This window comes from Oncorhynchus clarkii, chromosome 12 (assembly GCF_045791955.1).
Source record: "Oncorhynchus clarkii lewisi isolate Uvic-CL-2024 chromosome 12, UVic_Ocla_1.0, whole genome shotgun sequence".
NCBI lineage: Eukaryota > Metazoa > Chordata > Actinopteri > Salmoniformes > Salmonidae > Oncorhynchus > Oncorhynchus clarkii.
Window position 1 is genome coordinate 91,013,332 of NC_092158.1, and position 17,622 is coordinate 91,030,953.

A 17,622-nucleotide genomic window follows, 5' to 3' on the forward strand; every position below is an offset into this window, starting at 1 on the left:
CACACAGTAGTGAACATATTTTTTTCACAAGAGAACACAGATCTAATTCAGTTGATATAGATTACAATCGGTACTTGATTTAACAGTACTGTTGTGTTTTGAGGTCGACCGAGGGAGAAAAGCTTAGGGGCCTGCTGTCTTTCACTGAGGTATAGTAAGAACTGCCTGCTCCAACCAATCTCTTTTCCGCTTTTCTTGGCCGCTGCGGAAAATGTTTTAATGTGACGCAAACCGGAAGTGCATTCCCAAAGAAGGGATTAGGGGGCGGGGCCAAGATTAATTGTTAATGTGTGACTAAACTATCTTGCTGAACGTAAACACAACCCTAGAAGAAGACGGGTTGAAGATCTTCTGGTTTACATACTTGGTGGACCAGTCTGGCTGCGGGAATGCTCAATCCTCAAAGATCTTTATCTGAACTGCCAAAGATGTCGGGTCCAAGCCAAGCCGAGAGGGCTGTTTTGGTAAGCAAAACTGGAAGGGTCGGGATCATGACAAGCTAGCTAACAACATAAATGGGTTAACCTTGGCTCGCTAGTTATTCACCGACGTCTAGCTAGCTATTTTTCTAGCCAACTATTGATTGTTATTATGAGTGTATATTTTCTCATGTGATCTTCTTGCGTGATTAAAAGGGACATTAAGGACACCTGCTCTGTCCATGACAGACTGACCAGGTGAAAGCTATGATCTCTTGTCACTTGTTAAATCCTCTTCAACCGGTGTAGACGAAGGGGAGGACTGAGACCGGTTAATACGGACTTTTTAGACTCGAGAGACGGATTGTGTATGTGCGCCATTCAGAGGGTGAACGGGCAAGACATAATATTGAAGTGCCTTTTGAACGGAGTATGGTAGTAGGTGCCTGGTTCACCGATTTGTGTCAAGAACTGCAAAGCTGCTGGGTTTTTCCACGCTCAACAGTTTCCTGTGTGTATCAAGAATGGTCCACCACCCAAAGGACATCCAGCCAACTTGACACAGCTGTGGGAAACACTGGAGTCCACATGGGAGTCAGCATCCCTGTACGACTCAATATTAGGAAGGCATCCTTCATGTTTTGTACACTCCATGCCGTAGCGCCTGACAGTGCCAAGAATATAACTGCTCTGCTGCCTTGCGTCGGCAAGCTCTGTTCTGCTGGTTGTCAATGACAACGTGATGTACAGTATGATCCAAGTCCTCATAATTGTCACATTTACAGCCTTCGATGGGTGAGGTCACTGCTGCCATGCCAACCCCATGTATCTAGCCTTCTGTACACAGCTCGACCTATAGCTCCATAGGTGTCAAGCGTCACATTCAGTCCTCAAGGGTGGGCTTCATCCAGGAACTCCCCAGTGAGAGAAGATATATGCAGGGCTTTCTATATAGCTAGCTAGTATGCAGGGCTTTCTATATAGCTAGCTAGTATGCAGGGCTTTCTATATAGCTAGCTAGTATGCAGGGCTTTCTATATAGCTAGCTAGTATGCAGGGCTTTCTATATAGCTAGCTAGTATGCAGGGCTGTCTATATAGCTAGCTAGTGCATAAGCATGTCTAATGCATAAGCAGGTCTCTTAAAGGTACTGGTATGTATGTAGATGCACAGGCACAAGAGCAACATGTCTCTGTTGCTTCCATAGCGTTAGAATGATTCACTCTAATTCTATGATTCCTGCATTCAGGGAAGTAGAACCACAGCATTCTCAGAACACCAGTGGAATTCTAATTGGAACCATGATAATGTGATCATTCTAGAACAGAATAAGCCTATCTATCTATCCTTATCTCTGCTGACCACCACAATAACTATCTTGTTTGTCTCCTCTCTCTCTCTTTCACCCCTCTCTCATTCACCCCACCCCTCTCTTGTTCTCTCCCTCCCTCCCTTCCTTCCCCTCAGGAGGAGGAGTTTAACTGGTTGCTGAAAGAGGAGGTCCATGCTGTTTTGAAGCAGCTCCAGGATATACTGAAGGTATAGCTCTGGGGTGAAGTTTCTCTGTTTTACAGATCTAAGATCAGCTTCCTCTCTCCCTATCCTAACCTTACCATTAGTGGGGGAAAATCCCAAACTGATCCAAGATCAGCGTCTACAGTCGTGGCCAAAAGTTTTGAGAATGACACAAATATTAATTTTCACAAAGTCTGCTGCCTCAGTTTGTATGATGGCAATTTGCATATACTCCAGAATGTTATGAAGAGTGATCAGATGAATTGCAATTAATTGCAAACTCCCTCTTTGTCATGCAAATTAACTGAATCCCCCAAAAACATTTCCACTGCATTTCAGCCCTGCCACAAAAGGACCAGCTGACATCATGTCAGTGATTCTCTCGTTAACACAGGTGTGAGTGTTGACGAGGACAAGGCTGGAGACCACTCTGTCATACAGATTGAGTTCGAATAACAGACTGGAAGCTTCAAAAGGAGGGTGGTGCTTGAAATCATTGTTCTTCCTCTGTCAACCATGACTACCTGCAAGGAAACACGTGCCATCATCATTGCTTTGCACAAAATGGGCTTCACAGGCAAGGATATTGCTCCCAGTAAAATTGCACTGAAATCAACCATTTATCGGATCATCAAGAACTTCAAGGAGATCGGTTCAATTGTTGTGAAGAAGGCTTCAGGGCGCCCAAGAAACTCCAGCAAGCGCCAGGACCATCTCCTAAAGTCGATTCAGCAGCGAGATCGGGGCACCACCAGTACAGAGCTTGCTCAGGAATGGCAGCAGGCAGGTGTGAGTGCATTTGCACACACAGTGAGGCAAACACTTTTGGAGGATGGCCTGGTGTCAAGAAGGGCAGCAAAGAAGCCATTTCTCTCCAGGAGAAACATCAGGGATAGACTGATATTCTGCAAAAGGTACAGGGATTGGACTGCTGAGGACTGGGGTAAAGTCATTTTCTCTGATGAATCCCCTTTCCGATTGTTTGGGACATCCGGAAAAAAGCTTGTCCGGAGAAGACAAGGTGAGCGCCACCATCAGTCCTGTGTCATGCCAACAGTAAAGCATCCTGAGACCATTCATGTGTGGGGTTGCTTCTCTGCCAAGGGACTGGGCTCACTCACAATTTTGCCTAAGAACACAGCCATGAATAAAGAATGGTACCAACACATCCTCCCGAGAGCAACTTCTCCCAACCATCCAGGAACAGTTTGGTGACGAACAATGCCTTTTTCCAGCATGATGGAGCAAAAGTCATAAGTGGCTCGGGGAACAAAACAACGATATTTTGGGTCCATGGCCAGGAAACTTCCCAGACCTTAATCCCATTGAGAACTTGTGGTCAATCCTCAAGAGGCGGGTGGACAAACAAAAACCCACAAATTCTGACAAACTCCAAGCATTGATTTTGCAAGAATGGGCTGCCATCAGTCAGGATGTGGCCCAGAAGTTAATTGACAGCATGCCAGGGCGGATTGCAGATGTCTTGAAAAAGAAGGGTCAACACTGCAAATATTGACTCTTTGCATCAACTTCATGTAATTGTCAATAAAAGCCTTTGACACTTAAGAAATGCTTGTAATTATACTTCAGTATCCATAGTAACATCTGACAAAAAATATCTAAAGACACTGAAGCAGCAAACTTTGTGGAAATTAATATTTGTGTCATTCTCAAAACTTTTGGCCACGACTGTAGGATCAACCTCACCCAACAACTAAGTATTGGCTCCAGAGGATCAAAGAGCTGGATCAATGATCACCACACAAGACTGTCACTGAGGTGTCTTAACACTGCTGAGTTGTCAATATTGGGTTGGACCTAGCTGTGGTACACTGACCCCATAGCCATCGAGGAGGATCCTGTAAGAGGAGATTATCATGACTAAGGATAAACCATGTAGAATAAGTGCATTCCAAGACATTTTAACTTTGGCTAGGTTGTGGTGTAACTCAATTCTTCAAATGTTGTTTGATTTCGGCGTACTGTTGTCAGAGTTGATTGCTATTTGTACTCGCGCTTCACATTTTATTGAGTTATTGATGGAGATATTTACAGTGCTGTAAGTAGATTGTGTACAGGTTTACTATACGGAACCAAAATATAAATGCAACATACAGCAATTTCATTGATTTTACAGAGTTACAGTTCATATAAGGAAATCAGTCAAATGAAATATATTCATTAGGCCCTAATCTATGGATTTCACATGACTGGGAATACAGATATGCATCTGTTGGTCACAGATACCTTGCAAAAAAATTGGGCCTCAGGTGCTCGTCACGGTATTTTTGGGCATTCAAATTACCATAGATTAAAATGCAGTTGTGTTTGTTGTCCGTAGTTTATGCCTGTCCATACCATAACCCCACTGTCACCATGGGGCACTCTGTTCACAACGTTGATATCAGCAAACTGCTCGCCCACACAACGCCATACACGTGGTTTGCGGTTGAGGCCGGTTGGACGCACTGCCAAATGCTCTAAAATGAGGTTGGAGGTGGCTTATAGTAGAGAAATGAACATTCACTTTCCTGGCAACATCCGGTGGACATTCCTGCAGTCAGCATGCCAATTGCACACTCCCTCAACTGGAGACATCTGTGGCATTGTGTTGTGTGACAAAACTGCACATTTTAGAATGGCCTTTTATTGTCCCCAGCACAAGGTGCACCTGTGTAATGGTTATGCTGTTTAATCAGCTTCTTGATATGCCACACCTGTCAGGTGGATGGATTATCTTGGCAAAGGAGAAATGCTCACTAACAGGGATGTAAACACATTTTAGAGAAATAATATTTTTGTGCGTGTAGAACATTTCTGGGATCTTTTATTTCAGCTCATGAAACATGGGACCAACACTTTACATGTTGCATTTATATATTTGTTCAGTGTAGATTGTGTCCTGTATAACTAGATTGTGTCCTGTATAACTAGATTGTGTCCTGTATAACTAGATTGTGTCCTGTATAACTAGATTGTGTCCTGTATAACTAGTATAACTAGATTGTGGTCTATGTTTATGTCACCAGGAGGCATCCAAGAGATTCTCCATTCCTATCCCAGGACTGGAGAACCAACTGAAACAGGAGAACTTCATCCTGGGCAGCTCAACGTAAGTCTTGGAGGGATTCATTCGTTGATTTGATTGGTTAATTGATCAGTTGGGTGATTTGATTGGTTAATTGATCAGTTGGGTGATTTGATTGGTTAATTGATCAGTTGGGTGATTTGATTGGTTGAGTTAGTGACTTTTGATTATTTTATTAGCCATTTTAAAAACATTAAATGTGTCTCCTTGATTCATAGCAATACAATAGACAATGTAACCCTCTTGTTCCTAGACCGTCAATGTAAATAAGAATTTGTTCTTAACTGCCTTGCCTAGTTAAATAAAGGTCAAATAAATAAAAAATATTAAAATTCTCACACAACATGCATAACCAAATCAAGTTATTTTCTAATGGTCTTTTTTGAGGGGTTGTTACGCTCGCCTCTATGAAGAGGGAACGCAACCCCCTGCTACAACTAAACTCTCTGTGAAGCGAAAGAGGTATGGACTGTATTGTAGTGTAAACTGTCTTCCAGGGAGAGCAGCTACTACTTCCTGGGCTTTCCCAGACAATTTACATTGTAACAGGAGCGGCCAAACCTCGAGTGGCCAATGCAGCGCAGCGGCTACACGCTCAAACGCAGAGAAATAAGAATCAACTTCCGACTCTCGGAATGGAGGGACTAAAGCTATGTTTTTACTCACATCGAAGTGGGTTGGATGATGAGCAGCTTGTGGAGTCGCACTGGAGCGAGCGTCTAGCTCCAGTTGTCGGATCCTCACCTCCTTGTCAGCTTCTATTTTCCTAATTTCAAGTTCAAAATTAATCTGTCTCTCTTTATCTTTTTGCTCCATTTCTAACCGAGCCAGCCTCACCTTCAGCCTAGCAGTTCCATCTGAACGACCCGAAGCAGAAGATAAAGGATCGAATCGGGGCAATGTAAAAGGGGTACGAGGAACCCCTTCCTCCGCCTTGTCCTCCGACTTGGCATCGGAAGGTCTACCCGTCTCCTCTCCTTGCAATGAGAGAATCCGTTCTCTCACTAAACCCTCCCTGACTAGCAGCAAAAGCTCAGCCTTTAGGGCTTTCTCAGGGACAACAAATCCATAATGGTCAGCTATAGCTATAAGGTCTACTTTACGAAACCTACCCAAGCAATCAATAGAGGGCGCTTCAAAAAACTTAGAGATGGCTGATGCAGCCATCTTATACAATGCAGTCTCCTGAACACACTAACTAAACAAGTCATCCAAACTCACAACCTACCATCACACCTCAATCACTAACCACAGAGAGCTCAGAGCAGCAGGGTCCGGTGGGTTTAATGGAAAGATTCCGGATGAGCCCCCATTATGTTACGCACGCCTCTATGAAGAGGGAACGCAACACCCTGCTACAACTAAACTCTCTGTGAAGTGAAAAAGGTATGGACTGTAGGTGCGAGTAAGGATGACAACAGGCAGAATGTGGTACCGTTTTACAAGGACTTTATTCCTGTACACGGTAATATGGGGAAAAGGGGCTGGACGGAACCAAAGCAAAGAAAGGAGAGGGGGGGGGGCTTTGAGATTTACTATCTTACCTGCCTACCCACTACTTACCTAATTTAGCACCACCTGGTGCCCTAACCAAAATACAGGGAGTGGTCCGCCCAGGTCTTACCTAGTGTGCCTAGACAGTGAATATACTACGGGTATATGTATGCCCGCGGGCCTCTTGCCTAAGCACTCCCAAGGTGCCTTCCCCTTCCCCCCTGGGAACAAATGAAACAGAATATTAAACAATTTCACAAACAAACTAAGAAACAAAGTACATCAAATAAGCTCTATCTGAGCAACAAACTCACAAAACATACCAACTTTCAGCAATGAACTCCCAGCAAAACTCTCTATCACAAACAATCGCTCTGCAATGACCTCCCAGCAAAACTCTAGCAAATCTCTCTAGCAAAATCTCTCTAGCAAAATCTCTCTCAGCAATCCCTACCTCCAAAATCTCTCTCAGCAATCCCTACCTCCAAAATCTCTCTCAGTAATCCCTACCTCCAAAATCTCTCTCAGTAATCCCTACCTCCAAAATCTCTCTCAGTAATCCCTTCCTCCAAAAATCTCTCTCTCCTGAACAGAACACTGGCTTTTATATAGCTTCTGAATGAATGTGTAACTGGAGACAGCTGTGTCTTGACGAGGGGGCGGGGTCAGCTCTCCAATTAGCCTTGGAGTCGACCAATCAGCTGCTTGAGGGATTTCAGGAAGCCATTTCCTGAAATAAAACACATGCAAATACACAACCTACAACACATAAACTGGGGAACGTAACAGGGGTAATGTGATTCAATCTATAGAGCACGAAAATAGGCTTGTTATTGATGCCTTGTTGCACCTCCAGTGCCTTGCGAAAGTATTCGGCCCCCTTGAACTTTGCGACCTTTTGCCACATTTCAGGCTTCAAACATAAAGATATAAAACTGTATTTTTTTGTGAAGAATCAACAACAAGTGGGACACAATCATGAAGTGGAACGACATTTATTGGATATTTCAAACTTTTTTAACAAATCAAAAACTGAAAAATTGGGCGTGCAAAATTATTCAGCCCCCTTAAGTTAATACTTTGTAGCGCCACCTTTTGCTGCGATTACAGCTGTAAGTCGCTTGGGGTATGTCTCTATCAGTTTTGCACATCGAGAGACTGACATTTTTTCCCATTCCTCCTTGCAAAACAGCTCGAGCTCAGTGAGGTTGGATGGAGAGCATTTGTGAACAGCAGTTTTCAGTTCTTTCCACAGATTCTCGATTGGATTCAGGTCTGGACTTTGACTTGGCCATTCTAACACCTGGATATGTTTATTTTTGAACCATTCCATTGTAGATTTTGCTTTATGTTTTGGATCATTGTCTTGTTGGAAGACAAATCTCCGTCCCAGTCTCAGGTCTTTTGCAGACTCCATCAGGTTTCCAGAATGGTCCTGTATTTGGCTCCATCCATCTTCCCATCAATTTGAACCATCTTCCCTGTCCCTGCTGAAGAAAAGCAGGCCCAAACCATGATGCTGCCACCACCATGTTTGACAGTGATGGTGTGTTCAGGGTGTTGCTTTTACGCCAAACATAACGTTTTGCATTGTTGCCAAAAAGTTCAATTTTGGTTTCATCTGACCAGAGAACCTTCTTCCACATGTTTGGTGTGTCTCCCAGGTGGCTTGTGGCAAACTTTAAACAACACTTTTTATGGATATCTTTAAGAAATGGCTTTCTTCTTGCCACTCTTCCATAAAGGCCAGATTTGTGCAATATACGACTGATTGTTGTCCTATGGACAGAGTCTCCCACCTCATCTGTAGATCTCTGCAGTTCATCCAGAGTGATCATGGGCCTCTTGGCTGCATCTCTGATCAGTCTTCTCCTTGTATGAGCTGAAAGTTTAGAGGGACGGCCAGGTCTTGGTAGATTTGCAGTGGTCTGATACTCCTTCCATTTCAATATTATCGCTTGCACAGTGCTCCTTGGGATGTTTAAAGCTTGGGAAATCTTTCTGTATCCAAATCCGGCTTTAAACTTCTTCACAACAGTATCTCGGACCTGCCTGGTGTGTTCCTTGTTCTTCATGATGCTCTCTGTGCTTTTAACGGACCTCTGAGACTATCACAGTGCAGGTGCATTCATACGGAGACTTGATTACACACAGGTGGATTGTATTTATCATCATTAGTCATTTAGGTCAACATTGGATCATTCAGAGATCCTCACTGAACTTCTGGAGAGAGTTTGCTGCACTGAAAGTAAAGGGGCTGAATAATTTTGCACGCCCAATTTTTCAGTTTTTGATTTGTTAAAAAAGTTTGAAATATCCAATAAATGTCGTTCCACTTCATGATTGTGTCCCACTTGTTGTTGATTCTTCACAAAAACAGTTTTATATCTTTATGTTTGAAGCCTGAAATGTGGCAAAAGGTCACAAAGTTCAAGGGGGCCGAATACTTTCGCAAGGCACTGTATAAAGTTCAGAAGCCAGTCCCAACATGTCACCTGTGTGTGTGTGTGTGTGTGTGTGTGTGTGTGTGTGTGTGTGTGTGTGTGTGTGTGTGTGTGTGTGCTTCAGGTCCATGGCTGTACTTCCTGTATGTGTCTTGGTGGAGGGAAAACTCCCGTCTGTTAACATCTTGTTATAGTGGAGGGCTTGTTTATACATTACACAACCTTCTGTTTACAGACACCATCAACAACACCTTTCTAATCTGCCGGGACTTGAGTCTATGACAAGGTGACATTATGACATAGGACTCAGGTCAACAGTAGTGTAGTGTGTAGGGGACAGGGTTCTGTCTGGGACTTCCACAGTGTCGTTATGACATAGGACTCAGGTCAACAGTAGTGTGTAGGGGACAGGGTTCTATCTGGGACTTCCACAGTGTCATTATGACTTAGGACTCAGGTCAACAGTAGTGTGTAGGGGACAGGGTTCTGTCTGGGACTTCCACAGTGTCATTATGACATAGGACTCAGGTCAACAGTAGTGTAGTGTGTAGGGGACAGGGTTCTGTCTGGGACTTCCACAGTGTCATTATGACATAGGACTCAGGTCAACAGTAGTGTGTAGGGGACAGGGTTCTGTCTGGGACTTCCACAGTGTCGTTATGACATAGGACTCAGGTCAACAGTAGTGTAGTGTGTAGGGGACAGGGTTCTGTCTGGGACTTCCACAGTGTCGTTATGACATAGGACTCAGGTCAACCGTAGTGTAGTGTGTAGGGGACAGGGTTCTGTCTGGGACTTCCACAGTGTCGTTATGACATAGGACTCAGGTCAACCGTAGTGTAGTGTGTAGGGGACAGGGTTCTGTCTGGGACTTCCACAGTGTCGTTATGACATAGGACTCAGGTCAACAGTAGTGTAGTGTAGTGTGTAGGGGACAGGGTTCTGTCTGGGACTTCCACAGTGTCGTTATGACATTGGACTCAGGTCAACAGTAGTGTGTAGGGGACAGGGTTCTGTCTGGGACTTCCACAGTGTCGTTATGACATAGGACTCAGGTCAACAGTAGTGTAGTGTGTAGGGGACAGGGTTCTGTCTGGGACTTCCACAGTGTCGTTATGACATAGGACTCAGGTCAACAGTAGTGTAGTGTGTAGGGGACAGGGTTCTGTCTGGGACTTCCACAGTGTCATTATGACATAGGACTCAGGTCAACAGTAGTGTGTAGGGGACAGGGTTCTGTCTGGGACTTCCACAGTGTCGTTATGACATAGGACTCAGGTCAACCGTAGTGTAGTGTGTAGGGGACAGGGTTCTGTCTGGGACTTCCACAGTGTCGTTATGACATAGGACTCAGGTCAACCGTAGTGTAGTGTGTAGGGGACAGGGTTCTGTCTGGGACTTCCACAGTGTCGTTATGACATAGGACTCAGGTCAACAGTAGTGTAGTGTGTAGGGGACAGGGTTCTGTCTGGGACTTCCACAGTGTCGTTATGACATAGGACTCAGGTCAACAGTAGTGTAGTGTGTAGGGGACAGGGTTCTATCTGGGACTTCCACAGTGTCGTTATGACATAGGACTCAGGTCAACAGTAGTGTAGTGTAGTGTGTAGGGGACAGGGTTCTGTCTGGGACTCCCACAGTGTCGTTATGACATAGGACTCAGGTCAACAGTAGTGTAGTGTGTAGGGGACAGGGTTCTGTCTGGGACTTCCACAGTGTCGTTATGACATAGGACTCAGGTCAACAGTAGTGTAGTGTGTAGGGGACAGGGTTCTGTCTGGGACTTCCACAGTGTCGTTATGACATTGGACTCAGGTCAACAGTAGTGTAGTGTGTAGGGGATAGGGTTCTGTCTGGGACTTCCACAGTGTCGTTATGACATAGGACTCAGGTCAACAGTAGTGTAGTGTGTAGGGGACAGGGTTCTATCTGGGACTTCCACAGTGTCGTTATGACATAGGACTCAGGTCAACAGTAGTGTAGTGTAGTGTGTAGGGGACAGGGTTCTGTCTGGGACTCCCACAGTGTCGTTATGACATAGGACTCAGGTCAACAGTAGTGTAGTGTGTAGGGGACAGGGTTCTGTCTGGGACTTCCACAGTGTCGTTATGACATAGGACTCAGGTCAACAGTAGTGTAGTGTGTAGGGGACAGGGTTCTGTCTGGGACTTCCACAGTGTCGTTATGACATTGGACTCAGGTCAACAGTAGTGTAGTGTGTAGGGGATAGGGTTCTGTCTGGGACTTCCACAGTGTCGTTATGACATAGGACTCAGGTCAACAGTAGTGTAGGGGACAGGGTTCTGTCTGGGACTTCCACAGTGTCGTTATGACATAGGACTCAGGTCAACAGTAGTGTGTAGGGGACAGGGTTCTGTCTGGGACTTCCACAGTGTCGTTATGACATAGGACTCAGGTCAACAGTAGTGTAGTGTGTAGGGGACAGGGTTCTGTCTGGGACTTCCACAGTGTCGTTATGACATAGGACTCAGGTCAACAGTAGTGTAGTGTGTAGGGGACAGGGTTCTATCTGGGACTTCCACAGTGTCGTTATGACATAGGACTCAGGTCAACAGTAGTGTAGTGTGTAGGGGACAGGGTTCTGTCTGGGACTTCCACAGTGACATTATGACATAGGACTCAGGTCAACAGTAGTGTGTAGGGGACAGGGTTCTGTCTGGGACTTCCACAGTGTCGTTATGACATAGGACTCAGGTCAACAGTAGTGTAGTGTGTAGGGGATAGGGTTCTGTCTGGGACTTCCACAGTGTCGTTATGACATAGGACTCAGGTCAACAGTAGTGTAGTGTGTAGGGGATAGGGTTCTGTCTGGGACTTCCACAGTGTCGTTATGACATAGGACTCAGGTCAACAGTAGTGTAGTGTGTAGGGGACAGGGTTCTGTCTGGGACTTCCACAGTGTCGTTATGACATAGGACTCAGGTCAACAGTAGTGTGTAGGGGACAGGGTTCTGTCTGGGACTTCCACAGTGTCGTTATGACATAGGACTCAGGTCAACAGTAGTGTAGTGTGTAGGGGACAGGGTTCTGTCTGGGACTTCCACAGTGTCGTTATGACAGTCTTGTGAGTCCTGCTGTCTTGTCTTCACAGCATGGACCAGGTGAAAGGAGTACTGACTCTACAGGGAGAAGCCCTGACTCAAGCTGTGAGTGTCTCTCCTTCCTCTGGTTCTAGACTGTTCTCTGTAAACATTCTGACCGGCAGTGTTTGACTGTGTTTTAGTAGAGAGAACATGTTACAATGTCAGGTTCTGTCTGTAATGTGTTTTAGTACAGAGAACATGTCACAATGTCAGGTTCTGTCTGTAATGTGTTTTAGTACAGAGAACATGTTACAATGTCAGGTTCTGTCTGTAATGTGTTTTAGTACAGAGAACATGTCACAATGTCAGGTTCTGTCTGTAATGTGTTTTAGTACAGAGAACATGTTACAATGTCAGGTTCTGTCTGTAATGTGTTTTAGTAGAGAGAACATGTTACAATGTCAGGTTCTGTCTGTAATGTGTTTTAGTGCAGAGAACATGTTACAATGTCAGGTTCTGTCTGTAATGTGTTTTAGTAGAGAGAACATGTCAGGTTCTGTCTGTAATGTGTTTTAGTACAGAGAACATGTCAGGTTCTGTCTGTAATGTGTTTTAGTACAGAGAACATGTCACAATGTCAGGTTCTGTCTGTAATGTGTTTTAGTACAGAGAACATGTCAGGTTCTGTCTGTAATGTGTTTTAGTAGAGAACATGTCACAATGTCAGGTTCTGTCTGTAATGTGTTTTAGTACAGAGAACATGTTACAATGTCAGGTTCTGTCTGTAATGTGTTTTAGTACAGAGAACATGTCACAATGTCAGGTTCTGTCTGTAATGTGTTTTAGTACAGAGAACATGTCACAATGTCAGGTTCTGTCTGTAATGTGTTTTAGTACAGAGAACATGTTACAATGTCAGGTTCTGTCTGTAATGTGTTTGATTGCTTTGTCTTCACAGGACATCAATCTGAAAACTGCTAAAAGCAACCAAGTGATGCATTTCACATTCAGGGATGATAAGCACTGGAAACTACAACAGGTACTCTGTGTGTGTGTGTGTGTGTGTGTGTGTGTGTGTGTGTGTGTGTGTGTGTGTGTGTGTGTGTGTGTGTGTGTGTGTGTGTGTGTGTGTGTGATTTCAAGTTGTAATGTCATGTGCACATGTACAGTGAAATGCCTTTGTTGCAACCTCTAAACCAAGAATCATCAACTAGATTCAGTCACAACGTTTTCTTGAGACGATAGTCGGGAGTCAGAACAAAATAAAACCAATATTTATAGACTGCGAATTGACCGCAAGAAGCCTAAACAGATATAATATTACACTAAAACCATAATCATTTCAAACCTTGATTACATTTGGGTATTTGACATGGCCCTGCGTAGGGGGCCGTCTTTCAGATGGGACGTTTAAAATGGGTGTCCTGACTCTCTGTGGTCATTCAAAATCCCGTAGCATTTCATGTCAGAGTAGGGGTGTACACCCTGGTGTCATGGTGAAATACCCAACCTGGCCACATTCCTAAATTCCCATCTCTCCCTCAGCTCTACTAATACTGTCTATGTCCCCGTCTCTCCCTCAGATCTAATAATACTGACTCTGTCCCCGTCTCTCCCTCAGATCTAATAATACTGACTCTGTCCCCGTCTCTCAGATCTAATAATACTGACTCTGTCTCCGTCTCTCCCTCAGATCTAATAATACTGACTCTGTCCCCGTCTCTCAGATCTAATAATACTGACTCTGTCTCCGTCTCTCCCTCAGATCTAATAATACTGACTCTGTACCCGCTTCTCCCTCAGATCCAGGATGCTAGGAATCATGTGAATCAGGCTCTGCAGCTGCTGAGTGGTAGAGATGAGAGCTACCACTTTAAGACTGGGGCTGAGGTCAACAAGGTAGGAACACACACACAGCTACCACTTTAAGACTGGGGCTGAGGGTAATGAGGTTAGTTTCCACCAGGGAAAACACTGATAATTACTGTCAGAAATAAACTGCTTTCTGTGTCATAGCGGAGCTAACAGATATAGCGGAGCTAACAGGGAAGTGGTTTTCCTCTATTTTCTATGTCTTCACTACACATCATTAGTCTACACTACACATCATTAGACTACACTACACATCATTAGTCTACACATCATTAGACTGCACACCATTAGTCTACACTACACATCATTAGACTACACTACACATCATTAGACTACACTACACATCATTAGTCTACACTACACATCATTAGACTACACATCATTAGACTACACTACACATCATTAGACTGCACACCATTAGTCTACACTACACACCATTAGTCTACACTACACACCATTAGTCTACACTACACACCATTAGTCTACACTACACACCATTAGTCTACACTACACATCATTAGACTACACTACACATCATTAGACTACACTACACATCATTAGTCTACACTACACATCATTAGACTACACTACACACCATTAGTCTACACTACACACCATTAGTCTACACTACACACCATTAGACTACACTACACATCATTAGTCTACACTACACATCATTAGACTACACTACACATCATTAGTCTACACTACACATCATTAGACTGCACTACACACCATTAGACTACACACCATTAGTCTATACTACACATCATTAGTCTATACTACACAACACTACACACCATTAGACTACACTACACATCATTAGACTGCACACCATTAGACTGCACTACACATCATTAGACTGCACTACACACCATTAGACTGCACTACACATCATTAGACTGCACTACACACCATTAGACTACACACCATTAGTCTACACTACACATCATTAGACTGCACTACACACCATTAGACTACACACCATTAGTCTGCACTACACACCATTAGACTACACACCATTAGTCTGCACTACACACCATTAGACTACACTACACATCATTAGACTGCACTACACATCATTAGACTGCACTACACACCATTAGACTACACACCATTAGTCTACACTACACATCATTAGACTGCACTACACACCATTAGACTACACACCATTAGTCTGCACTACACACCATTAGACTACACACCATTAGTCTACACTACACACCATTAGACTACACTACACACCATTAGACTACACACCATTAGTCTACACTACACACCATTAGACTGCACTACACACCATTAGTCTACACTACACATCATTAGACTACACTACACATCATTAGACTACACTACACACCATTAGACTACACACCATTAGTCTACACTACACACCATTAGACTACACTACACATCATTAGACTACACTACACACCATTAGACTACACACCATTAGTCTACACTACACACCATTAGTCTACACTACACACCATTAGTCTACACTACACACCATTAGTCTACACTACACACCATTAGACTACACTACACATCATTAGACTATACTACACATCATTAGACTACACTACACATCATTAGACTACACTACACATCATTAGTCTACACTACACACCATTAGACTACACTACACATCATTAGACTACACACCATTAGACTACAACTTTGCTCCACCATGTACCCGTTCATTACCAAGAACAACATTTCCATCCCAGAGTGCATCTCTTCATTTCCTCTATATATCTCAGGTTGTGTTTGTTCCCAGTTGATTACTGTAGTTGATGATGTCTGATGATGTCGTTGTTGTAGCTGATGGACGCGGTGATGCTCCAGCTGACCAGGGCTCGTAACCGCCTCACCACTCCGGCAGCCATGACCCTGCCGGAGCTGGCCACCAGCGGCCTCATGGTGAGTCTGTCATAGGTTATAGGTCATAGCAGAGAAACTGGTCTCGCCGTCTACTGTATGCAATTTACATCACAATGACTCTCTCTTTCTCCCTCTCTCTCGCTCGCTCTCTCGCTCGCTCTCTCGCTCGCTCGCTCTCTCTCTCGCTCTCTCTCTCGCTCTCTCTCTCGCTCTCTCTCTCGCTCTCTCTCTCGCTCTCTCTCTCTCTCTCTCTCTCTCTCTCTCTCTCTCTCTCTCTCTCTCTCTCTCTCTCTCTCTCGCTCTCTCTCTCTCTCTCGCTCTCTCGCTCTCTCTCTCGCTCTCTCTCTCTCTCGCTCTCGCTCTCTCTCTCTCTCTCTCTCTCTCTCGCTCTCTCTCTCTCTCGCTCTCTCGCTCTCTCGCTCTCACTCTCTCCAGAAAATGTTCACTCCTCCAATGCCAGGCGACGTGATGGTGAACTTCTATATCAACCTGAGTAAGCTGTGTCTGACTGTCTACCAGCTGCACGCAATGCAGCCCAACACCACCAAGGTACACACTCACACACTCACACTCTCATGCAGATACAGTCTGCGGATCGAATCGAATCCCTGAGACAACTTTCGCAACAAGATCACAGCTGTTAGTTTCTGTAATCACATGTGGTATTGTGAAGATGCATCAGTTTGTCTACCTGTGGTGTTTCAACAGAACTTCAAGCCATCTGGAAGCTCTGTGTTACACAACCCCGGAGCCATGTTGTAAGTTCTGCTTAATATAACGACTCACATCATGTCGGTCACTAACACCTCAGACGGGCTGTCTGTGGTCAGTACAGGACCTTTTCATGTCCGTTTCATATCTGTGTGATATGAAGATATTAGTGTGTCTCTAACAATACTAACTATCGTTTTTGTCACTAGTCAGCTGCATAGTAAATTATGCTTGTTGGGTCTACCCTGGGGCCTCTCATTTCTGAACACTTTCACACACACACACTTCCCATCTTGTTTAAACACACACAGTGCCCTTTCCAATACATCCAACTGCTTTCTTGTTGTCGTTTTTATTGTTGACCTCTTTCCCTGCTGTCTCCCCCAGCGAGCTGAACAATGCTAAGTTTGAGGTGAGCCAGGTTCACAAGGTGGAGTGCGTTGTCCCCTGGCTCAACAACACCCTGATCTTCTTCACCATCTCACTGCAGCTCTGTCAGCAGCTCAAGGACAAGGTGGGTGACGTCTGTGGGCAGCAGGACACTTTTCCCCCCCCCAACACTCCCCATTGGTCCACAGAATACACTGAAGTGAATGAGTAGCTGGCGGTATTGGCGTAGATTCAGGCTGTGGGTCAGTTGGTATGAAGTAGATTGATTCACCAGGTTCAAGTGCGTCCGTAACCTAAAGAAATGTCAGACTCAGAAAAGGAGAAGACGGGGAGAGCTGTTTTGCTTCTGTGAAAAAAAGTTCTAAATGGTATGAAAAGTTGCTCATTGGAAACAAGAGTCTAAATCGTGCTTCTACACCTGCATTGCTTGCTGTTTGGGGTTTTAGGCTGTGTTTCTGTACAACACTTTGAGATATCAGCTGATGTACGAAGGGCTATATAAATACATTTTGAGTTGAAATCGACTGAGAAGCAGAGAAGTTGTGGCGTATATCCCAGAAAACCATCAAACTGAAAGCTTATGTGCAACACAAAGCCAAGGCACTTCTTTTGTGATCTATATTATAAAACCTGTATTATATTGGCTCACATTAACTGGATTTTCCTCTTCCTCCTCCTCCTTCTAGATTTCCGTCTTCTCTAGTTTCTGGAACTACCGACCGTTCTAACCTCCTGCAGCTAGCTGACCGTCAGAATGCCTA

The 17,622-nt window shown here is 44.4% G+C and overlaps 1 protein-coding gene across 1 annotated transcript; it reads left to right on the forward strand.

Moving 5' to 3' along the window:
- Positions 1-281: 281 nt before the first annotated feature.
- On the forward strand, positions 282-17,622 carry LOC139422350 (protein rogdi homolog). The gene is made up of 11 exons (XM_071173553.1): positions 282-464; positions 1,887-1,958; positions 4,964-5,046; positions 12,073-12,127; positions 12,963-13,043; positions 13,808-13,903; positions 15,701-15,799; positions 16,196-16,309; positions 16,469-16,518; positions 16,859-16,985; positions 17,548-17,622. Exons 1-11 carry the CDS (start codon positions 390-392, stop codon positions 17,587-17,589), a joined length of 894 nt encoding a protein of 297 aa, XP_071029654.1. The 5' UTR covers positions 282-389; the 3' UTR covers positions 17,590-17,622.

Coding starts and splice junctions, on each gene's coding strand:
- LOC139422350 (XM_071173553.1), top strand. CDS start 390: ATGCTCAATCCTCAAAGATCTTTATCTGAACTGCCAAAGATGTCGGGT. Junction 465..1,886: donor AAGCCGAGAGGGCTGTTTTG/GTAAGCAAAACT, acceptor CCTTCCCCTCAG/GAGGAGGAGTTTAACTGGTT. Junction 15,800..16,195: donor TGGCCACCAGCGGCCTCATG/GTGAGTCTGTCA, acceptor CACTCTCTCCAG/AAAATGTTCACTCCTCCAAT.